The sequence below is a fragment of the Pseudovirgaria hyperparasitica genome (assembly GCF_010093815.1).
Source record: "Pseudovirgaria hyperparasitica strain CBS 121739 unplaced genomic scaffold EJ05scaffold_2, whole genome shotgun sequence".
In the NCBI taxonomy this organism is placed as follows: Eukaryota; Fungi; Ascomycota; class Dothideomycetes; order Acrospermales; family Acrospermaceae; genus Pseudovirgaria; species Pseudovirgaria hyperparasitica.
Genome location: NW_022985550.1, coordinates 794,268 through 815,584, shown reverse-complemented (window position 1 = coordinate 815,584; position 21,317 = coordinate 794,268). Strand labels below are relative to the sequence as shown.

The following is a 21,317-nucleotide window of genomic DNA, read 5'->3' as shown; positions in this document are numbered from 1 at the left end:
GTATGCAGGTCAAGCATGCCATGCGGTGTATGTATGGACTGACTCCCGCTGTGGACCGACCTGAGGGTGAGTGAGGGGAGGGAGTAGTGGAACCTGCTGCGCCGCCCCTCGACCTAATATGCATGCGAACAGACGGCGCGCTCTGTGCTGTGCTGTTCTCAATGTGCTTTGCTGTGCCTCAACACCGCCTACTTCTTCTTCTCTACATAATTAATTAATAATTACACACTACATCCATCCATCTATCCTAAAGCGTGAAGCCAGGGGGGGCTGGGATCGAAGCTTATCCTTGACCTTGACATTGACCTTGACCTTGACCTTGGCCTTTGCCTTCTCGGTACTTCCCTCCTGCGTCTACTGTATGTAGTATGTAATGAGGGACAGGACAGGACAGGACAAGATGAGATGAGATGGGCTGAGCTGAGATAAGATAAGATTAGCACCCGCATGACCTCCAGACGGAAGATCTACACTCTCTGTCTTGTTGTGTGTGCAAATGATGCTGTGAATCCTGCTCGACTGTCTGTCTGTCATGTCATCAGACAGACAGACGTCAATTCCGAGACATGCAGGATGTAGTGGCATGGATGTAAATGCATGCCGCATCCTCACTGTCGGAGCCGTGGCTGGTGTACAGTATACTCGCCCTAGAACCAACCGCCCAGCCTCCTCCCTCCCCTTTCTTGGAATATTCTAGCCTCGTCAAGTCCTCGGTCGTCAATACATACGCAACTTCATTAAGTCATTAATTCATTCATTCATTCATTCACTCAAGACAACAACGCAATACTACCTAACCCGTTTCTCCAAGAACCCCGTCGTCTCACCCCCCTCTTGGCGCATAATCCCGCTAGTATCAGACCCCAGAAAAGGTCTACTAGTAAGTATCACATTCTTCGTACGACTGTCCTGTCTATATATCTGCCTGTTCGTCTTGTTCGGAGGCTTGCTGTGCTTGCTGGCACCACCTGGCGCGTGCGTGCTGTGCTGGAGATGGAGGTCGAGGTCGGGGTGGAGGAGGTAGGTGGAGGTGCAGTGGATTGTCCGCATCGACCCCTGACTGGGGTCGAGAATGCCGTGCGTGCGTGCGTGCGTGCATGGCGTTGTGTATGTGGATGTGTATGTATGTCTAGAGGTGTGTGTGTGCAGCAGATTTGACTGGATCTGGGATTGTCAGCTAATTATAACGACGCTGCTGTGAGGTTTCCATGTTGGTAAGGGATGACTTGGAGGAGACATGGCGATGGCAGAAACCTATGTTCACGACACGCTACTTCGTAATACTGTCTGCTATAATGGATAGATGACTTTGCAATGCTCTTCTATCTTCGAATGTCTCAAGGCTCAAGTCTCAATTAACAATACCAACGCCATCTACTTCTCAAAAACACCGCTGTTACGCCCTGACCCCCTGACCCCCTATCGTCAAACTACACACATCACCACCACCACCACATCAATCCACCCATATACCCAAAACACAATCCACGCCCATCACAACCACAACAACACTCACAACCCCGCCCTCTCCCCCCCAATCCGCCTCCCCACAACCGCCCCAAAATACCCATCCAACGCCTCCACCGTCCCCCTCCCCTCCACCAACCCAACCACACACCCAACATACCCATCCGGCCTCACCACCACCACCGCACCCTCCTCCGTCCCAACCCCAAACTTCGCATGCGCCGCCGCCCCCGCATCCGGCACCCGCGCATCCCACACATCATCCGCATACACGCTATCGCGATACCGCGCCAGTACCCCCGGCACATCGCGCGCAATGTCGATATCGCGCCGCGCGGCCGCCAGCACGATCGCAAGGCTGAAGAAGGGCGAGTGCGGCGTGTGCCGCTCGTGGTATGATGCTGGGGATGCGGCGTACGCGGTGCTTGCATCATCGGCAGCATCACCAGCAGCAGCAGCATCCAAAGACGAGACACCAGCACCATCCGTAGACGAGGAGACACCAGCACCATCCGCAAACGCACCGGGCCTCGCAAAACAGCGCAAAAACGAGCCCTTTGCCGCCACGCAAGCCGCGAAATCCGCGAGCGCGGCCCGCGCAGGCGCACGGTGCACGGCGTCGCCGGCCATGACGTAGAGGCGAAAGGCGCCGTTGAGCGGGATTTCGTGCTCGAGGTGGCGCTCGTTTGCGTCGACGACGCGGGTTACCGTGGCCGGGGGGAGGATGCGGCCGGGGCGGAGGAGGGTGGTGGTGCCGGTGCCGGTGCCGGCGCGGGAGCGGAAGAGCGGGTGCTGGAAGGGGTGGTGGTCGGGGGACCAGTTGAGCGGGTTGGGCGCGTAGGCGACGCCGTAGCCCGAGGTGAATTCGCAGGATTCTTTGAAGGTGGTTATGAAGGCGTTTTCGGGGGCGGCGGGGGGGGATGATGTGGATGTGGAGGATGCGGCGCCGACTTCGCCGGCGGACGGCAGGCGTTCGGAAAAGAGCTTTGCGTATTTGGCGTCAAAGGCGAGGAGCGAGTCTGCAATCTCGCGCCGCTCGGACTCGTAGGTTGCGAGGAGGGCGCGCGATGCCAGGCCGGCCTCGACGTGGTGAATCTTCCAGGCCAGGTTGACGGCGTCGAGAAAGGCCGTGTTCATGCCCTGGCCGGCCTTGGGCGAGTGCGTGTGGCAGGCGTCGCCGCCCATGAAGACGCGCTCGTCGAGCGTGTAGCGCTCCGCGATGCCCTGCCCGATCGGATAGACGGAGAACCACTCGATGCGGTCCCAGGAGATGTGGTAGGGCTTGAAGATCTGCTGGGCGTGCGCCTGCACTTCCTCTGCCGTTGCCGTCTTGCGCGGGTTCCAGTCCTTGTCTGTCGACGAGGCGATCTGGATGTACAGCCGGACCATGTTGTTTTCGCGCGGGATGACCATGATGGACCCGGTGTCGGAGTGGATGGTGCATTTCATCTGCGGTGAGTGAGTGAGTGAACGAGCGTGGATGTCTTTTTTGTTCTTGTGGTTTTCAGTGTTTGCTTACCTTGATGTCGGGGAAGTTCGTCCGGACGACACCGTCCATCACACCCCAAACATGCGCGATAGGGTCTCTGTAGATCATGGGAATCTTGAGCTGCTCGCGCACAAAGCTCCTGGCGCCCTCGCCGCTGAACAGATACTTTGCTCGCACCGTCTCCTTTTGAGAGCCGTCCACGTGCGCCAGGCTGACCTCAACAGGATACTTGGGATCCTTGCCGTCGTTCTTGAAGCCAGTGATTGTCCACGGACGATCAATGTGCGTGCCGTTCTTCTCAATGTCCTCGATGAACACCCGCTCTATCAGCCCCTGATGCAGCAGCGTCGTGAACGGATATCGCGCATCGATGAACTTTGGACAGCTGGGCCACGTGCCAGTCCTCTCAATCCCCTTGGATGCAGGGTCCCAGAAGGCCACCTCGTAAACTTTCGCAGGCTCGTGTGCCATGATCTGTCGTTTGAGTCCCATGTTCCGGAGCAGGTCCAGTGATCGGGGCTGGATGCCGTCTGCGCGGCCGGTCGCCGTCGGTTCTGCTCTGTTGTCGATGTGTTTGATCTTGTATCCCCATCTTGCCAGACACGACGATAGCATCAGACCCACCGGCCCAGCACCAACAATGACGATGTCATAGTTTGACATGTTCGAAGAAGCACGCGCCCCGTTACCGCGCCGCGGAGACAAGATGACGTCGGTAGATGCTGACAATGAATTAATAAATAGATATAAAAAGATATTTATGTCTTTGTCAAGCAAAAGCTGTTTGATTAATGAGATGGCCCAAAGGATTTGGTATTATATGCGAGGGTTTATGTGGTGATTTGAAGGTGATGGTGAGAATATATACGCGGTGTAAAAGGACTTCAGTATCACTACTCACGGACGGCAATGCTCACCCTCGAATTCGGATCCTATACTGGTGGACTGGAAACCGACGTGGGATTGGTCGAAACGCGGGGTGCTGGACGGTGATTGGTCAGACTACTTTGTGGGACTTGGGGTGTCGGCAACTCGAATGTCGGTTTTAGGCAATTCGTCTTTGCTGACCTAACCCCCTTTCACTTTCCGACACTCATCCAGCTACCGCATTAGTCTTTTAGAAAATGCATCTTCGTCAACACTCCTTGTCGGTGCACTGATATATACACAGACGTCCAACGGCCTCGTCCGAATTATCTCCGTAGCCAGCATTCTTCTCACAGTGACACAGCGACACAGTGCTCTGCATGAGAGGGGTTTTACGTAAGAGAGATACCTGGACGCTGACAGCCGTGAGACGTGGTGAATCGTGGGTTGTGACAGATGATTATAAGAACAGGATTAATTAATAGTCGGAAGGGTATGCTGTTTGCGGCGAATGCATTTAAAGAGGTCTGCACCGGACGGCGTCTCTAGTAAGGTCCGACTCCGAAATAGCGACCAAGCCTTTATATACACAACCAAGAATATCGTATATCTAAAGATAATCACTAAACGACCCTACCATCCTTCTATATCTCTAGCGTAGAGAAATCTTATAATAGTCAAAACAATGACATGTCTTCCTTCTCCCAAGGATGGATATCAAAGTGCGAAGGATTCCATCGGCCGAGCCGCGCGGCATACTCCGCCGGCTCCGACGGAGAGACTCTCGGCCCCGACTCCGACCGTCATCTTGGATATACTATACTTGCTTCATCATGCTCGTCAGGAGAATTCCAGTAAGCCCGTCCGTCTTGCGTTATCACAACTCTTCTTTCCCTCTGGACTTTTCGACTTCTCCGTTTCCGTACCGGTAGTCAGCAGCCATCATGAGCTCTCCTGAGCAGATGGACGACGTGGACGATGGTGTTGATGGTGGTGATGATGGTCCGGCCCCTTCCAACAACACAAGACATCCTCGAGCTTGCCGGCAGTGCGCCGTCACAAAAATAAAGTGTACTTTTCGGCCCGGCAGTGGCAGTAGTGATCCTTGTGATAGGTAGGTGTTCTTTTTATATGTCTTCAATTCATGATCAAGCTCCACGGCCTGATAACTCTCTAAGTGATAAGGTCTGGAGTGCCAACCCTGCATGTCTTTTGACTGTTCAATTTCTGTTCTCCCCAATGTAGATTCCTTGCACAGCTTGTTTCTGCCCGATATGTTTTTGATATGTCACCTCCCGCGTGCACATCACACCAGTCTGCTGTCTTCTCTACTTCTAATGTACCTTCTTGCCTGTCAATTGTTTCTCTGGTCACTGTATAACCGCTTTACATGCATTATATCTATCAATATATGTGCCTGTGTCTCTCTTCTGGCTAGCTCTATTAAAACGCTTATACTAGTCTCATGTTCGACCGTCACTGCAACGAATCACTAACTGAAGCAGATGCCGGAGACTCAACAAGACGTGTATGCCCCAGCAACCCGCTCCAGGTCCCAGGAAGAGACGAGCAAAGGAGACGAGGGTTGCACAGCTCGAGAAGAAAATCGACGGCCTCTTCAACCTGCTCAACCAGAGGAAGGACAGCGGCGAGCACATGCAGGTTGCCACGCCAGCCACCTCCGTGTCTGCCTCGTCGACAACCAGAGATAGGGATGGTCGAGATACGCAACTGCCGGAACCCGACTCATCATCCATCAACGTCATGATGCCTGTGGATGCTTCTGTCGAGACGCTCTATAATCATTTCCTCACGCAGATGCTACCGCATTTCCCCTTTGTCTACCATCCACACGACAAGCCTGCGGGCGAGACGAAGCATGTCAACCCATTCTTGTTCAAGGAGATGGTTGCTCTTGCGTCGTGGAAGAACCTCCACGACCAGAGGGAGATGCAGAAACGTCTCGTTGCTGAGATGGTCCATCGACTCATGTTGAAAGGAGAAAAGACTTTGGATCTTCTCCAGTCCATTCTTGTTCTGGTTGCTTGGTACCAGCCCTTCGTCTTCTGCATCCCACAGCTTACGAACCTCCTCCATCTCGGATTTGCACTGTCCGTTGAACTCGGCTTGAATAGAGCACCACAGTCTCGTGAGAGGAGAGGTGTAGACTCATTCACACGACGCATGGCACACGGCGAATCTGCCAATCGGACGCAAGACTCTCCTGATCACATGAGAGCACTGCTAGGATGTTTCTACCTCCATTCAGTGTGAGTCAAGGGCAACTCTGTCAAGCCTTCCAGCTGCTAACACTTCATCCAGACTCTCCAAGTCGTTCAGAGCCATGGATGGACCGAGATACACAACATACATGGACGACTGCTGTAAGAAACTCCTCGAAGCAAAGGACAGTCCATTCGATGCACGACTCGTCCACCTCGTCCGCCTGCAGCAGTTCTGCGAACAGATAGGCTCAAACAGCACAAGCGACCTCGAAAGTGGCGGATCAGGCAGAGCACCTCTAGGCTTCTACGTCGCCTCCATGGCAAACAAGCTCCACGAAATCAAGACAGCCCTCCAAGACTCAACCCTAACCCCCGAACTCAACGAGTTCGCCGTCCCATACGTCGCCCAAGTCGCCGCCGGCACCGCCGAAATCCACCTCTACGAATACGCCTACTACAGCTCGCTCAAAACCCACGACCACGAAGCCCGCGACAGCATAGCAGCCTCCTCGGACTACCTCTACAAATGCTTACAAGCCATCTCCCAGACCATGGAAGTCCACTGCAAGATCGCGCCCGCCCAGTTCTACGACCTCCCCATGACGCACTGGGCCTACCTGGGCGAAATGCTCATCGTCATGTCCAAGCTCTTCCGCGCCGACGGCGACCGCAGCAGCAAGTCCCACATGTACCAGGTCATCGACCCCTCCCACATCATGGACGAGCTCATCACCCGCTTCAATCGCGCCCCCAAGGAGGCCGGCCTCACCGAAAACGACCTCTTCCTCTACATCTCCCGCCGCATCACCATGTTCAAGAGCTGGATCGAGGACCGCCCGTTCCCGTTCGCTGCGTCGGCGAGTAGCGCCGCCAGTGCCTCCGCGACGCCCTTTCTGCAGAGCAATAGCACCCCTGGCGCCGGGTCCGCGGACTGGGCGTTCATGGATGACTTGAGCGCGCTGAACGGCGGGCTGTTTGCCGATATCGATAATAGCTTCTGGCAGAGCTACGTTGATAATGCCACGCTTCCGCCACAGCCGCAGACGCAGACGCAGACGCAGACGCAGACGCAGACGCAGCATCACTACCGCACAAGCTGGAACCCAACCCAGATATTCACTCAAAACAGCACTCTATGAAGCTAGATCTAAATGAGCCTCCCCCCTTTTGATCGGCATGTCACGTGCGCGAGGCCGCGTCGGCATCTTGGAGCCTGAAAAAGGATGACGGAGCCCGTCGTCTGCCTGCCTGCCAAAAAAAACCAATCCATCCAACATCACCCTGATATGGCCAATAGAAATAAAAGAACGCTATAAAAGCACAACCCACTCCCTCCCTCCCTTCCCACCACAAACCCAAATACAACCCTTCCAACCACAACCACCACCACAACCACAACCACCACCACAACCACAACCACAACCACAACCACAACCACAACCACAACCATGCCCATCACCGAACTCGCAACCCTCACCCTCGCACCAACCATCTCCCCCAACAACCCAACCCTAAAATCACACCTCCGCCGCGCTAAACACGCCATGCAATCCTACACATCCCACCCCTTTTACTACTACACATCACCACCATCACCACCCTCACCACACCCACACGCACCACAACAACCCACACCAAAAATCTACATCCTCGGCCAATGGGCCTCCCTAGCCCAGCACACCTCCGGCTTCATCCCCTCGGCGCAAAACCAGGAACTACTCAGTCTCCTAGGCGATTACATGGCCGTCGAGTCGCTCGTGCATATCGATGTACCGAGTGCTGTGCTGCCGCTGGGCGGGGATGGGCTGGGTGTTGTGCGGATGCGTGTTGGTGGGGAGGAGCGGTGTAGGGAGAGGGTTGTGGCGAGACTGGGGAGGAGGGAGGATGTGGGTGTGGGTGCGGAGGGGAAGGTGGGTTTTGGGTGGACGGTTGAGGATGGGGCGGAGCTTGTGGTTGTGTCGAGCTGGGCGACGGGCGGGGTGGATGATGGGAAGAGGGTGGAGGACTGGGTTGAAGGGTTGCGGTTGGGAGGGCTAGAGGGCGTTCAAGACGTGCGGGTTGAGCGACTTGTTCGGTTTGATGTTGGTAGTGAAGAGGTGGGCGAGCGAGTTGCTGTCGAGTGAAGAAGGGCAGAGTAGTACCATGGATATTACGTGGCGGGTTGTATTTGGTAGCAGGTCAATATTGAACGTACGATAACACGGGTCTTAACTGAACAGACGAAACAAGGCAGTACGTTCGTAGTCTCCACATCGTAGCGATTTCCCCCCCCCCCCAAAAAATATACAGTGCATCTTTGCGCCTGGTTCCAACACATACATGTATCGCACGACGTTAGGAGAATACCACCAAAGATACCAGAGCCTGCCGCGCCGGAATACTACCCTTGTACACGAACAGAAGCGCAAGGAAATGGTATTGACAGGACGGTTCATCTAGCAGGGCCATCAAGGCTACACAAGTCTAGGAGAAGGATTCCCATCTTCACGCGGCTTTGGCCACTGAAGGAGCGTCGTGACCGAAGGTGCTCTTGAAAGATTTGTAATACGCCTGTTTCTGGGCTTCTGCGCGTGCCTCGTATTTCTAAATAAAATCGAATTAGCTGTTTGAGCTTCGACGTTATGGATAGCAATGTCATACCTGTTTCTCGGAAGCGTTCAGTGCACGCCATTCTTCGCCCATCAGCTTACCAGCCTCGGTCATTGGAATGGCGGTGAAGTCTCCAGAGGAATATCGGTCCGTAGCAAAGGACGTGTAGGAGGTCGCAGGGCGCTTCGGGGCACGTTCATCGTGTATCAAGCGATATGAAACAGGCTTCTTGCTTGCCTTTGCAAGACGACGAAGACTGCTTCGCGCTGCATTGGCAATGCGGATTTGCTCCGGAGTGTAACTCTTGACCCATTTCTCGTACGCTGCGGTATTGTCCGCCTTGTTCTGGTTGACGGTGTGGTTGTACGCCTGTTGGGAGTGATCAGCGATGTGGTTCAATATGGTTCTCTACAAGCAATGTACTTACCTCCCTCTCTGAGGGCGAGAGGCCATTGTACTTGGCCTTCGCCTCCTCTACCAATTTCACGAAAGCAACTCCAGTCTTCCCTGCCGTATGCTCCTGGATAATGAGCTGCCAAACGGTCGATGGCTTGCCCTTGGGTGGCTCCAGGGCCTCAGCTTTCAGTGTCTTTACCCTCTCCCGCTGTTTCTTCGCTGCAGCTGCCGTCTTCTGCTCGTCCGTCAAGACCTTAGGAGCTTTCTTGGTCTTCTTTACTTTCTTTCCGACCTTCCTCTTTGCTGCTGGCTTCTTCTTCTTCGAGGCAGTCTTCTTTTTGGGGGCAGCCTTCTTCTTAGCCGCCGGCTTTTTGGCGGTCGTGGTCTTTTTGGCAGCAGGCTTCTTGGTAATTTGCTTGGTTGCGAAGGAGCGCGCCAGGGATGGAGAGCAGAGTTTCAATGCATTCCGGACAGCAAGAATGAAGCGTGCCTGATTGACAGACTGGAAGCTAATCGCGCTGTACGCAGCATTGTTTGTTGTTGTTTTGGGTACGCAAAGCGTCACACGACGGCCGAGAAGGCCGCGGGCAAGCATTGAGGCGGCCAGGTAGTGAGCAGCGAGTGTAGTAAGGCGAATGCAGGAGTGACAGAGCGACACGAGAGAATTGGCGCGCGCGAATGTGGGTTGCGATGGTAATAGGTGATGCAATGGACGTTGGGACTTGGGAGCTCTCCAGGGCTGTGTGTGCGGTACCGTCTGCTCCTGGAAGCTTGGGCTCCCGCTTGCGCGTTAGTAAGCCTGTAAGATGCGGCACGATGTAGGGTTATAGCCAATCAAACGTGTCGGACCAAGCATAATGTTATGTACACAAAACGTGTAGTATTATTTATTGAAAGTCAGTGGCTGTCCTCAGGTTGGTACATCTATATACCACCCAAGTCGCGCTACCTATCGTACAATGGGAATGGGCCATCAGGTATTCGCATGGAAAAATAACACTCAAGTAAAGTCCTGCTTACACTGGTCTGGTATTCATGTTCGCAATGTAGAGCCCTCTGAAATGCTATGCCAAGGGTATCATAAGATTGAGGCGGCGGATGCTTATCATTATCCACAACTTCGTTTTACAATAGACTTTCATACTTGTCTATTCCTTGCTTCTGCCCTGGCTGTACACCGGGTGTCTGCTGCTGTAGGGGTTGTGGTTGCACAACAGTTCCCATGCTTCCTCTTCCAGGTCCGGCATTCGATACCATACCCATGCTATGCGTAGTGTCCATACCAATGCTAGCATTATTGCGGATTGGTCCTATACTCCCCTGGTAGCTTGTCTGTCTATTGTTGCTTGGAGGCGGCGCGATGTTGAAGTTGGAGTAAGGGCTTGCGGGTGGAGGAGCAATAGAGAAGGATGCATTTGATGTGGATGAAGGCACTATATGGCTCTGTCGCACGTTGGTCGAGTTTGACCACATGTTGGGTGCATTAGAAGCAGCAGACCAGTCTACAGCCCTCCCTTGCGATGGCGTAGGCGACATTGTGGAAGTTGTTGGTGAGAGAACCCCCATACTCGGAGCTCCGGGGCGTGAAGGTTGAAGTGGTTGAGAGAAGCTTGGGGCGAGGTTACTTGGCTGCAGTGGAGTGAAAGAGCCCATGGTGTGATCTGGAGTAATTGTTCGGGATGTTGGAGGAGCGGGCTGAAGGTTGTACGACTGGGGTGCTTGAGGAACTGGAGCGGGTGAAGGTGAGGACCATGAAAATGATGCTGCTGCGCCTTGGCTTTGGGTACGTGAGCCGACCGATGGACGAGAAGGTAGTGTTGTCGAAGCACTACCAGAACCCCATTGTTCGCCAAACACATCTGAAGCACTTCCGCCTTTTCGGCCTGTGACAAGTGTCTCAAAGTCGCCTTCATCACCGTTCGTAGGACTGTTTAATCCATTCGCACTTCCCACTGCGCCAAAACTCATAAAGTCATTCCGCACCGCTGCTGGAGATGAGTTACTCGCCGAGAGCTCTTGGAGTTTCCGGGTCTGTTCTTGTTCGATCTTGTTCGAAAGTGACTTGATTAAAGCTATGAAAGCTTGGAACTGTTGAAGGTTGAGAAGCGGGCCCAGTGAAAATGTCCATAATATGGGCAGGACATCCATTGCCAAGTAATCGGAGTCAGCAATCTTGCCGACTTCCTTGAATACATCGAGAGCGGCCATCTATACGCGGATCAGTAAGATAAGTTGAAGCAAAGTGCGCTAAGCAGGTATAAAAATGAGTAAAAATCTACTAACCATGACTGCTGGTTCTTTAGTCTTGATGCCCTTCATGAGTGGAACCACTTTCTCTTGAATCGTATATTTGTCTAGAATGCAAGAAGTGTTTTGCTTCCCTTTTTTCTTCTCAGTGAAGCCATTCAAGTCATCTTCAGGCTCAACTGCATTTGGTGTGCCGCCGCACAGGGTCTGGAATGCCTCGAGACCGCGGATCTTGATACCCATACTGCTAGTTTTGCTGAATACATTGGCAATCACAGGAAACAGGTCATTCTTGATGGTCGAGAAGTCCAAGGCTGGTAAGATGACAGACAGCGTCTTCAACGATGCATCGACAAGTGAGTGTGTAGTCGATTCAAGTGACTGCTGTATGATAGGAAGAATATCTATAGCCATTAGCTCATGTTGTGCGTGAAACACAAAGGAACTTACCATCTTTAAATTCTTTCCCGGTCGTATTGTCCGCGACGACCTGCATATTCTCCAAGAGTACCATAAGTCCTGCATCTCTAAGACTGTCCTTTTCCGGGGCAGGGGTACCCTTCTTGGCTACAATTATAAATGTTTCTCGTAACTTTGGAGTAACCTGGTCTACAAATGCTCTCTTGCCGTTCGACATGAGGGGCATCATTTTGAACACATTTTGCAACACGAGAGCGAGGAGCTCCTTATCCTTCATTTCCTCGAGTAGAGCTGGAAGGATTTTCTTTTCCAGAACTGACTTCGGGAATTGATTCAGGATCCGAGGGAGGCCTCGCATAAATTGTGACTTTTCGTTTGGCGTCTTAGCCGGGAGTGACTCCAAGAAGCGAATGGTGGACACCAGGATGTTATCAAAATATTGGGCTTGTTGCATCTCCCGAGCAGAGAACCGCTGAGCCGGTCGTCGCGTGATGAGTCGAGGCAGTAGACTAGATACTACATCCCTAGGCGGCGATTTCGAAGATAAGAAGCTGTTATTCGGAGTTGGGGTGGTCGATGGAGCGCTGAACAATCGTTTATAAGTTGTTGTACTCCCATTTGTTTCGAGTGGACTTTTATGTGGAGAGTTATACAGCGCTACAACAATGAGACCGAGAGAGAACATATCTGCGGCAGAGCTAACATTGTTGTCCATGACGAAGTCTGGTGACGTGTAGTCAAGGTTCAGTTGGGCACAGCGTGGAAGTCGTGCATCATAATTCAGGACTTCGGACAGAGCAATCGGTGTCACGGATGTGGCTGCGTTGGAGTTCTCTGGAGGGCTGGAGTAACCAAGCCCTGAAATCTTCCAGTCACCCTGTCACGGCAATCAGCTTGAAGACGCGGAGGAGGCATGGTTGCTTTGCCCTACTTTCGAATTTATGAATATGGCCTCTGGCGTGAGATTACAGTGAACCAGACTTGCGCTTTCATGAAGAAACTCAAGGCCTTTGGCGATCTGCAATAGACCTTTTTGTATTTCAAGCTCGTCAATTTCCAATTCACGTCTCCTTCGGGTGCCGTCTGCTTCCTCAACGACATATCTGCTACCTCGGCCACCAACACCCCCAGCTCTCTCTTGTTCGTCCTTGTCTGACAGCAAGCCGGCAAGGGAAGCCGTGACGGCTTCAGTCGCAAACATTAGACCTCCATTTCTGGTTTCCTCCACCGGCTCGGCCAACTCGAGAATGCTTGGGTGCCTCAGTCTTGCCAACGAACTAGCCTCTTTCTTCAACCTTTCCAAAACCTGCTCATGAGACTTCTTGAGGTTGCGGTCATTTGAGCGAGAGGAGCTGAGTCCACCACCAGCAGGCTCTAGAGACTTCTTGTCAAAGATGAAAACTGAGGCAGCTTTGCCTGTGGTCCTCTTCTTGGCATCATGTATCTTCCATGGACCGGCTGTTGATGACGGTTGCGGCGACCAGGAGTAATTTGAGGAAATATTAGAGCTGAACGACTTGAGGGCAGCTGAGAACATGGTGTGTCGCGTGCTCACCACCGCGTCCGCGGGATGTGCGTAGGGTCCGGAGGCCCACGCAGGCGGAGATTCGTCGTCGAGGTAGGGTGCGAAGGGATGTTCACGTCAGAGTTGCTCGTTGTCGCCGCGGGCATGTCCGGTCTGGCTTAGTCGCGATGCGCAACTCGACAACGACAATATTACACCGCCCGTGTCTAACCAGAAATATCCGGGGAGTGAGAGGAGAATGAGCGGATTATCAGCCCCGACAATGCAGAAGTTAGCCGCACCTTGCAGCGTATGCATCCATCCATCGCGTCGGAAGAGTTTCGGCCATTTTATTCACTTTCTTGGGATGACTCTTCTTTCTCCCACCGACAATTGACTGTTTTCTCCAATACAAGACCTGTCGCATAGTAATCCTAGATGCGACAGTCCTAGTTCGCAATGAATCAATCCATATCGCTCCTGCGACAATCGCTCAATACCGCATCACGTCGCTTTCACACAACTTCGAGCTCACTAAGTTCGCAGCGATGTCGGAGGCAATATAGCATTCACGTTGATGCTGCCAACGCCTCAAAGCTCGCGGAGCTGGACTCGAGAAAGCTTTCCATCACGAAGACTACAACACCAAAGGAACTTCTGCCCGCTGAAGAGCTTGTATTTGGTCGTAACTTTACAGGCAAGGCAATGAATACGTTTCCTGAATCCCAACATCTGACCACTCTACCATAGATCATATGCTTTCTGTCGAATGGACAGCTTCTGAAGGATGGCTAGCACCGCGCATTACGCCTTACCAGAACCTCTCACTGGATCCTGCGACATGCGTTTTCCACTATGCATTCGAATGTTTCGAAGGGATGAAGGCTTACAAAGACACAACTGGCAACATACGCCTGTTTCGGCCTGACAAGAATATGGAAAGATTCAACAAGTCATCAGCAAGAATAGCATTGCCTACGTTCAACTCAGAGAGCCTGATTGACTTGATCGGTCAATTCTGCAAACTGGAAGAGCGTTTCATCCCATCGTTGGTTACCCGGTCCGTATGCAGATCCTCATACTGATATATGCAGTCCTCGTGGTTACTCACTATACCTTCGCCCCACAATGATCGGTACACAACGTACACTTGGTGTAGGTCCTCCGGGATCTGCCCTTCTTTACGTTATTGCATCTCCTGTAGGTCCCTACTACCCGACTGGCTTCAAGGCCGTATCGCTTGAAGCTACGGACTATGCAGTCCGAGCCTGGCCCGGTGGTGTTGGTGATAAGAAGCTTGGTGCCAACTATGCACCATGCATTGTCCCCCAAATGGAAGCTGCGAGCAGAGGATTCCACCAGAACCTTTGGCTGTTCGGAGAAGAAGAGTATATTACAGAGGTCGGCACTATGAACCTGTTCGTGGCTCTCAAGGACAAGAAGACGGGTCAAAATGAACTGATAACGGCACCCCTGGATGGCACCATTCTCGAAGGTGTCACACGCGATTCGGTACTGGGCATTGCTCGGGAACGGCTGGAACCCGAGGGATGGAAGGTCACAGAACGGAAGTGTACTATGAAAGAGCTGGCAGAAGCAGCAGACGAGGGGAGAATGCTGGAAGTGTTCGGCGCTGGGACAGCAGCGGTAGTAAGCCCGGTCAGAAAAATAAGTTGGAAAGGGAGTACTGTTGAGTGTGGTCTTAGTGAGGGTACAGAGGCAGGACCAATTGCACAAAGGATGAAAGATTGGATTGAGGGTATACAGTACGGCGAAGAGCCGGAAAACCCCTGGAGGCAAGTCTCATTATCTTATTATCCACATTTGTACTAACCTTAATGCAGCGTGAAACTAAACTGATTCGAGATAATTCGGATCTCTAGTAGAACCACGGCAACGGATTACATAGCAGAGATTATACATCGATAGAGGTGTGTATGAGGAACGTGCAATTAATTGTAAGAGCGACATTTATGATTGCGCTGCTGATTTCACGCTAGCATCTTCAAACATTTTTCGTCGTCGCGTAAACTGCTGATGCTATCCTAGTCTATCTCATTTGCTCTTATAATCTTCACCACCTCTTAAAGGATAGTTCTCTCCGCCAAACTCGACCGCGGCATCCTCGAACCGGTCCTTCTGAATCGACCTCCAAGTTCCCCACCACGACCTCTCATACACATCAATATCAAGGGTCCCTTCAAAACTCTCCGCCAAGAACTTTGGCCGGTGCCCATCCGCAAATGGTGCACTTAGTTCAAAGAAGGACCCTTCTTTTGCCGTGACGCTCACTACAATTTTCTGCCTCAACCCACTAACACTCATACAAATCGTTCTGTTTTCCCAATCATGAACTACTGTGTTGAATGGCGACCATCCACCAACCCTTAACGTCCAGGGCGGCCGGAAATTTGCCACCAGCGCTTTCTCTTCAACAACATAACCGCGTTTCTCCCTAACACTCCCAACCTTCCCGTTGACATATCCCAGAAGGTACGCCTCCATCCCAAGTATGCGTCCTCCCGCACAGCAGAATCCACGCTTCGTATCTTCATCCCATGCTTGGATCCAGATGTGCGACTTGGGAAAGGACTGGCCCCAGTTCTTTTCTATATGCACTCTAGCATTGCCAGCTAGGTCTTCTGGGAGCAACTTTACAGATGGTGGGAGAGTCAGTTCGTATCTGCAGAACGACGCACGGGAGTGCACGTGCCACTGCAATGGGAGCGGGAGGCTTGCGAAGCGTCCAGCAGGCGTGGAATTAGGGGATGAAGGGATCCAAGGAACGCGCCCTCCTGATTTTGCGGAAAATTTGAAGTCGAGATCTCGGCCGCATACCTCGTATTCAACACCATCCATTGTTTCGCTGGCGAGACTGGCGATTGAGGGAATAGAAACTTTGAACGGATCTGCTCTCGTGAACCATGGGAATTCTTGTCGTTCAGGCAAAGGTATTGGAGTCATGTGTAGGTTGTCCGCCCATATCTCGCGCTGGAATATATCCTTCTGAGAGGCATGGTATGGTATGTATGTAAAGGAGAGCATATGAGGCCGTGTGGGTGCATTGCGGACGGTGCAGAAGATTAGAATGATATGGGAGCCGGATTCGAGGGTGAATTTGGAGTAATAGCCTTCGAATGCGGCGGAGGGATGTGGGCGGAAGAAGTCCATGGTAATGAGGGTTGATATTGGCTGCCGTGCAAAAACGATGGTCAGGATGGAATTAGCTAGAGAACGAGAGGCGCGGATAACGCTTGCAAAATATCATGACGTCATTGTGCTACATACTATAAGTAGAAAGCTCTATGGATCGAGTTCATTTCTACCACGGGCATGCACATACCTATGTACTTTGTTTTCCCGAGTAGTACTTACAGCGGGGCGATTTGAGTAAGAGTAACCAACGGCCGGGCTACGGCAGTACTAGTACAAATACCAGAACAAGTGCCACGTAGGAAGGATCTGGTTAGATGATGTTTCCGCCTCCAGATCATAAAGACAATATATCTTACTCTCTGAAAATATGAGCATGCTATACTCCCTCGATACTAGATAAAGAATGTACGATAGCTTCAGATTGGTGATTGCTATAAATGCTACCACTATTCGTGTGTTGGGAGTACCATAATCACAATTCATCTTTGGTTACAACACTCGAGCTTTTCCGGACTTTCGCTTGATCGATCAAACCACGTCGAACCATGCTAGTGAGGACTTCAAACCCGACTTGAGCTGCTGCTAGTGCTGTAGACTCATCGCTACCATCGTAGCCAGGGCTGACTTCTACGATATCGGCTCCAACTACATTCAGTCCTTCGATACCACGAAGGATACGAATGAGCTCTCGCGTGGTCCAGCCACCGGGCTCAGGGGTTCCCGTGCCAGGAGCCAACCCAGGATCAATGACGTCGATATCAATGGACAAGTAGACCGGCATCTCAGTTCCCACACGGTTCATGATCTTGTCGATGATTCCTTTGACACCAATCTCGTCCACATCATCCGTAGAAATTTGGACCCAGCCTTGGGCCGTATCCTCTTCATAATCCATATAATCATCACCGGAGAGTCGCGTCCTAAGACCTGCGTGAACGGATGATGCGTTGGCGATGAGTCCTTCCTTGGCAGCCATCCAGAACATGCTACCATGGTTGAAGAACGACTGCGTCGTTTCATCGGTAGCATCGATCCAGCTTGATGGATACTTGATTGGATCCCAAGTATCCAAATGAGCATCGAAATGTACCACAGCAACAGGCTGGCCATAAGTCTTAGTAAGAGCTCTTAGGGCCGGAAGTGCGATGCTATGGTCCCCTCCTAGGGTAAGAATCTTTGACTTTTGCTGATATGGAGACGCAAAAGCGGGATCCACAGCAGGTTTCCTCAAAGTCATTTCTTCAAATGCCTCGCTCATTTGACGAAGTGCCAGCACGTTATCGAATGGCGTGATGGGAATGTCGCCGCAATCCATCATCGTAGCCCACGAACGATACGGGTTGAGACCTGCACGAGCATTGAAGCCTCTGAAGCTTGTCTGACGACCAGACGCGGCGCGAATCGCTTTTGGTCCGAACCTTGCTCCTGGTCTATAGGATACAGCTGTGTCGAATGGAGCTCCTAGGATAGCAATGTCAAACACAGTTTCGGGATGCGTCAGACATTTCACGTGTGGTAAATGGGCAAAGGTCGATATTCCCGAGAATCCCCACTACAAAATGTTAGTCATCATGAATGTTAAAGATGTTAATGAAGTATACATCGGTCCCCCATTTGTCGATAAGACCTGGTTCTTCTTCGCCATATACTGGCTTGTGCGCAGTGGCTAGGCCACTGCAAACCAGGGCTATAGTAGTGAACAAGCCGAACATGCTGTTTTTTTGTTCGAGCCAAAGTCTATAGTATGGGAAACCAACGCGGAACCTGTTGCATTGATATCTGGAGCCGACGTGCTCTTATGTAACAGGAACATCTTATCAGTCGGCTGTTGTAGACTACTCGCTAAGGTAATGAGCTGGCGAGACGTCTGTTCTGTATTCAAAATGAATAATCTTCCCGGCAGGCAAAGTATTGGGATGTAAGTAGCACTGAATCATGTGTATTCACACTCCTCGCATCTGTCTACATATGATGCGACGACGTCTTTGGCATCCATTGGGATCGGCCATTTTGATTACATAAAATCCATTTAATAGAATCCCGTGATCACGCGTAAACGCATTGAGCTTTGACCGTCCGACGTCGACGTCACAGCTAATCCCGTTGGTACTTCCAAGCACCATAATTGCAATTACTTCCAAGCACCACAATTGCAATTATTTCCTTCGATTGTCATAGACTATTTGAGATCAGAATGCCTGAGGTAAGCAAACTTTGGTCAGCATCTTCGCTTCTGCTCACGTATCGAAGATAGGAGAGATCGCGCGCGTCGTACACTATTTAAAAAAGCATGCATTAGGCAAGACTATAGCAAAAGTCCAAGTGCAAGAAGATGATATCATATACGGCAAAGTAGGCACGTCTGCTTCAGCCTTCCAAAAAGCCATGACTGGAAAGAAGATTATCGGAGCGAGGCAACAAGGGAAATATTTCTGGCTCGAGATGTCTTCTCCTCCACACCCACTGATGCATCTCGGCATGACTGGATGGGTCAAATTCTCCAACGATGACAGCTCCTACTACAAGCCTGCGAAGGATGAGGAGCAACAGTGGCCACCAAGGTTCTGGAAGTTCATACTCGAGCTAAAAGAAGACCAAGATACGCAGGTTGCATTTGTAGATCCGCGTCGCTTAGGTCGCATTAGGCTCGTCGATGTCGATGCCACTAAGATGCGAAATACTACTCCGCTTAAAGAGAATGGACCTGATCCGGTCATTGACAAAGAAATCCTCACGGTAGAATGGCTCACTGCCAAGCTTAGGAGTAAAAGGGTGCCCGTTAAAGCATTGATGCTGGACCAGGCTAATATCAGTGGTGTTGGCAACTGGGTTGCGTAGGTCGTGCTCTATGTATGCCTTTTTTCAAATACTGACTGCTGTAGCGATGAGGTTCTGTATGGAGCTCGCATCCATCCAGAGCAATACAGCAACACCTTGTCCGATCCTCAAATCAAAACGCTACACGAATCACTCATCAATGTCTGTACTATCGCTTGTGAGACACTGTCCGATTCCAGCAAATTTCCGGATAATTGTAGGTGAAATTCGAGGTCTACTTGCAAGCATTTACTGATTCATGTAGGGTTAATGAAGCATCGTTGGGGCAAAGGAAAGAAAGATGGCGGTAAATTACCATCTGGTGAGAAGATTGTGTTTCTCACGGTCGGCGGAAGAACGTCTGCTGTCGTACCAAGCGTACAAAAGAAGACAGGCCCTGTCGCTGGCGACGTCGATGGGGATGGTGACACTAATGAGAAGGAAACAAAACTTAAGGGAAAGGGTGCAAAGCGAAAAGTTGAACAGGATCAAGAAAAGGAGGAAGACAGACCTAGTACTACACAGGCGAATAGGACGAATAAGGCATCGAAGAGTTCAGAAACGCCCGACAAAGCAGCAAAGAAACAGAAAGTAAAGTCTGAAGCAAAGACCGAGTCGACGAAGAAAGGGCGCAAGTCGAAAGAGACAACCAATGGTTCCGAAACTACGCGACGAAGGTCCACAAGACTGAGCGGCGCCTGAGATCGTGGAGAACATGACCGTTGCACTTCGATTGATGGAAGGCATTATGTACGTGTTACTGGATTATGTAACAGGACAGCGTTATTCGAGCTTCTCTTCTCGAGTACACATCCAAACGACGAACTCATAGTCGCTTTGGAAAGTGTATGCTGAGAATATTGGTTCCAGTAGGGTCGAGGCCTTGTGTCGTCCCGAATAAAAGTGGTACCCACGATTTTCGAAGAGATCAGCAGTGGTACAATACCGGCATATATCGTGTGCCAGTGCCGGGCATGATGGACTGCACCAGTCGCAGTCCAAAGTCGCTCATCTATACATATGTATATATATAAATACCAATCTTAGACTGACTTTCGGGGCCAATACCAGGGTCACTATATGCCTCCACGCTCTTACTATTGCCTTAATTCCGCCTCACCATGTCAGCGGCCCAATCGGACAGTGTTTACATAACATTACCAAGGTATGTTTGAAGGCTTCATGGTTTGGTGTGGATCAAGAGAGTAGTTAAGCTAGATTGGGAGGTGTCAAGGGGATTAACAGAGCGTTTTTGAGGGGTACTATTACGACAAGAATGATTCACATCTTGAGCCCAGTTCCCAGGGGGCTGAAAGCTCGAACGACCAGGACAATATAGCACAAAGACGGAGAGTATCAGGGTATGGTGTGGTCAGGTGTATACCATTTCAAGTGCATCATGGCAGAACAGAGAAATGTAAGTATAGATACATATCATGGATAGAATAGAGTACAGAGCAGCTACTACAGCAACGGCATTGTCAGATCCTGTTGCTTTACCTTACCGGGGTCGCAGTAGGGTAAGATGACACTGAAGAATGACTTTGACTAATCACAGTCTAGATAGTACACTAGTCACAGAGCAGACGGACAAGTTGGGTTGTAAATGAATGATATTGCTTGGTTGCAAATGCTAACTTCGAAACAAGTATGATGATAGGGTGGAGAGTACGTTCGTGTCCATGTTACGGGTATCTCGGCATTCCGGTTTGCTCCCGCTTATTCCAACGACCAAGATATCAAAACTCCTCCTCATAATTATCATTTAGGTCCCAGCAGCATGCCGCAATAGGATAGCATGTATTTCTATCACAACTTGTCAGCCAAACTCCTAACCACAACCGTCCAGGTGCACTCACAATTTACTCTCTCATCAAACCCCAGGCCACCATGACTGCGACCGGCGCAACAGCCAACAGCGCGTTCGGGCTCGTCATCGCGCCAGCACCCTCCTCGTCACCACCACCACCGCCTCCAGAGCCACCCTTGCCCTTCTTGGCCTCGACGAGCGGGGCGAGTACTTGTAGGACGAGGAGAAGCGCAAAGTAGAAGCGAGCTTGGGTATTTGCGGAGAGAGACATTGTGTATAACGTTGATGTCAACGATGTAGGTCGTTCGAATATGTATATGAATAGGTGTT

General features: G+C 51.3%; 12 protein-coding genes across 12 annotated transcripts; 4 read left to right on the top strand and 8 right to left on the bottom strand.

Moving 5' to 3' along the window:
* Window positions 1–239: 239 nt before the first annotated feature.
* EJ05DRAFT_185413 (uncharacterized protein) lies at window positions 240–698 on the bottom strand. The gene has a single exon (XM_033739631.1). It carries the CDS (start codon window positions 604–606, stop codon window positions 355–357), a length of 252 nt encoding a protein of 83 aa, XP_033604250.1. The 5' UTR covers window positions 607–698; the 3' UTR covers window positions 240–354.
* EJ05DRAFT_472759 (uncharacterized protein) lies at window positions 632–1,307 on the bottom strand. Its single transcript, XM_033743249.1, has one exon. The coding sequence runs from the start codon at window positions 1,097–1,099 to the stop codon at window positions 914–916; it is 186 nt and encodes a 61-aa protein (XP_033604249.1). The 5' UTR covers window positions 1,100–1,307; the 3' UTR covers window positions 632–913.
* Window positions 1,308–1,512: 205 nt separating this feature from the next.
* On the bottom strand, window positions 1,513–3,619 carry EJ05DRAFT_496691 (phenol hydroxylase-like protein; the record flags this gene model as incomplete). The annotated part of the gene is made up of 2 exons (XM_033746434.1): window positions 1,513–2,916; window positions 2,987–3,619. The coding sequence occupies 2 exons, from the start codon at window positions 3,617–3,619 to the stop codon at window positions 1,513–1,515; spliced, it is 2,037 nt and encodes a 678-aa protein (XP_033604248.1).
* A 1,148-nt stretch (window positions 3,620–4,767) lies between these two features.
* EJ05DRAFT_496690 (uncharacterized protein) lies at window positions 4,768–7,187 on the top strand (the record flags this gene model as incomplete). The annotated part of the gene is made up of 3 exons (XM_033746433.1): window positions 4,768–4,937; window positions 5,329–6,093; window positions 6,146–7,187. The coding sequence occupies 3 exons, from the start codon at window positions 4,768–4,770 to the stop codon at window positions 7,185–7,187; spliced, it is 1,977 nt and encodes a 658-aa protein (XP_033604247.1).
* Window positions 7,188–7,342: 155 nt separating this feature from the next.
* On the top strand, window positions 7,343–8,363 carry EJ05DRAFT_185377 (uncharacterized protein). The gene is made up of 2 exons (XM_033739630.1): window positions 7,343–8,027; window positions 8,182–8,363. The coding sequence occupies exons 1-2, from the start codon at window positions 7,497–7,499 to the stop codon at window positions 8,245–8,247; spliced, it is 597 nt and encodes a 198-aa protein (XP_033604246.1). The 5' UTR covers window positions 7,343–7,496; the 3' UTR covers window positions 8,248–8,363.
* Window positions 8,364–8,532: 169 nt separating this feature from the next.
* On the bottom strand, window positions 8,533–9,628 carry EJ05DRAFT_496688 (uncharacterized protein; the record flags this gene model as incomplete). The annotated part of the gene is made up of 3 exons (XM_033746432.1): window positions 8,533–8,631; window positions 8,689–9,006; window positions 9,065–9,628. The coding sequence occupies 3 exons, from the start codon at window positions 9,626–9,628 to the stop codon at window positions 8,533–8,535; spliced, it is 981 nt and encodes a 326-aa protein (XP_033604245.1).
* A 264-nt stretch (window positions 9,629–9,892) lies between these two features.
* On the bottom strand, window positions 9,893–13,478 carry EJ05DRAFT_472757 (kinase-like protein). The gene is made up of 4 exons (XM_033743248.1): window positions 12,632–13,478; window positions 11,731–12,577; window positions 11,317–11,684; window positions 9,893–11,241 (listed from the first exon to the last, which is right to left on the bottom strand). Exons 1-4 carry the CDS (start codon window positions 13,235–13,237, stop codon window positions 10,159–10,161), a joined length of 2,904 nt encoding a protein of 967 aa, XP_033604244.1. The 5' UTR covers window positions 13,238–13,478; the 3' UTR covers window positions 9,893–10,158.
* EJ05DRAFT_185143 (branched-chain-amino-acid aminotransferase) lies at window positions 13,451–15,116 on the top strand. Its single transcript, XM_033739629.1, has 4 exons — window positions 13,451–13,901; window positions 13,955–14,252; window positions 14,299–15,000; window positions 15,049–15,116. The coding sequence occupies exons 1-4, from the start codon at window positions 13,664–13,666 to the stop codon at window positions 15,062–15,064; spliced, it is 1,254 nt and encodes a 417-aa protein (XP_033604243.1). The 5' UTR covers window positions 13,451–13,663; the 3' UTR covers window positions 15,065–15,116.
* Window positions 15,117–15,225: 109 nt separating this feature from the next.
* Window positions 15,226–16,395, bottom strand: EJ05DRAFT_472756 (uncharacterized protein). Its single transcript, XM_033743247.1, has one exon. The coding sequence runs from the start codon at window positions 16,373–16,375 to the stop codon at window positions 15,260–15,262; it is 1,116 nt and encodes a 371-aa protein (XP_033604242.1). The 5' UTR covers window positions 16,376–16,395; the 3' UTR covers window positions 15,226–15,259.
* An 82-nt stretch (window positions 16,396–16,477) lies between these two features.
* EJ05DRAFT_530344 (arginase) lies at window positions 16,478–18,346 on the bottom strand. The gene is made up of 2 exons (XM_033748966.1): window positions 17,962–18,346; window positions 16,478–17,912 (listed from the first exon to the last, which is right to left on the bottom strand). The coding sequence occupies exons 1-2, from the start codon at window positions 18,070–18,072 to the stop codon at window positions 16,833–16,835; spliced, it is 1,191 nt and encodes a 396-aa protein (XP_033604241.1). The 5' UTR covers window positions 18,073–18,346; the 3' UTR covers window positions 16,478–16,832.
* EJ05DRAFT_472754 (uncharacterized protein) lies at window positions 18,347–20,250 on the top strand. The gene is made up of 4 exons (XM_033743246.1): window positions 18,347–18,563; window positions 18,611–19,194; window positions 19,243–19,394; window positions 19,443–20,250. Exons 1-4 carry the CDS (start codon window positions 18,555–18,557, stop codon window positions 19,877–19,879), a joined length of 1,182 nt encoding a protein of 393 aa, XP_033604240.1. The 5' UTR covers window positions 18,347–18,554; the 3' UTR covers window positions 19,880–20,250.
* Window positions 20,251–20,942: 692 nt separating this feature from the next.
* On the bottom strand, window positions 20,943–21,258 carry EJ05DRAFT_496682 (uncharacterized protein; the record flags this gene model as incomplete). Its single annotated transcript, XM_033746431.1, has 2 exons — window positions 20,943–20,983; window positions 21,057–21,258. 2 exons carry the CDS (start codon window positions 21,256–21,258, stop codon window positions 20,943–20,945), a joined length of 243 nt encoding a protein of 80 aa, XP_033604239.1.
* Between the last annotated feature and the right edge of the window lie 59 nt (window positions 21,259–21,317).

Coding starts and splice junctions, on each gene's coding strand:
- EJ05DRAFT_185143 (XM_033739629.1), top strand. CDS start 13,664: ATGAATCAATCCATATCGCTCCTGCGACAATCGCTCAATACCGCATCA. Junction 13,902..13,954: donor ATTTGGTCGTAACTTTACAG/GCAAGGCAATGA, acceptor ACTCTACCATAG/ATCATATGCTTTCTGTCGAA. Junction 14,253..14,298: donor GAAGAGCGTTTCATCCCATC/GTTGGTTACCCG, acceptor TGATATATGCAG/TCCTCGTGGTTACTCACTAT.
- EJ05DRAFT_472756 (XM_033743247.1), bottom strand. CDS start 16,375: ATGGACTTCTTCCGCCCACATCCCTCCGCCGCATTCGAAGGCTATTAC.
- EJ05DRAFT_185413 (XM_033739631.1), bottom strand. CDS start 606: ATGCGGCATGCATTTACATCCATGCCACTACATCCTGCATGTCTCGGA.
- EJ05DRAFT_185377 (XM_033739630.1), top strand. CDS start 7,497: ATGCCCATCACCGAACTCGCAACCCTCACCCTCGCACCAACCATCTCC. Junction 8,028..8,181: donor CGAGCTGGGCGACGGGCGGG/GTGGATGATGGG, acceptor GAAGAAGGGCAG/AGTAGTACCATGGATATTAC.
- EJ05DRAFT_472754 (XM_033743246.1), top strand. Junction 19,195..19,242: donor GGTGTTGGCAACTGGGTTGC/GTAGGTCGTGCT, acceptor TGACTGCTGTAG/CGATGAGGTTCTGTATGGAG. Junction 19,395..19,442: donor CAGCAAATTTCCGGATAATT/GTAGGTGAAATT, acceptor TGATTCATGTAG/GGTTAATGAAGCATCGTTGG.
- EJ05DRAFT_530344 (XM_033748966.1), bottom strand. CDS start 18,072: ATGTTCGGCTTGTTCACTACTATAGCCCTGGTTTGCAGTGGCCTAGCC. Junction 17,913..17,961: donor TCGACAAATGGGGGACCGAT/GTATACTTCATT, acceptor AACATTTTGTAG/TGGGGATTCTCGGGAATATC.
- EJ05DRAFT_472757 (XM_033743248.1), bottom strand. CDS start 13,237: ATGTTCTCAGCTGCCCTCAAGTCGTTCAGCTCTAATATTTCCTCAAAT. Junction 12,578..12,631: donor CCATATTCATAAATTCGAAA/GTAGGGCAAAGC, acceptor TTGCCGTGACAG/GGTGACTGGAAGATTTCAGG. Junction 11,242..11,316: donor CTAAAGAACCAGCAGTCATG/GTTAGTAGATTT, acceptor ATCCGCGTATAG/ATGGCCGCTCTCGATGTATT.
- EJ05DRAFT_472759 (XM_033743249.1), bottom strand. CDS start 1,099: ATGCACGCACGCACGCACGCACGGCATTCTCGACCCCAGTCAGGGGTC.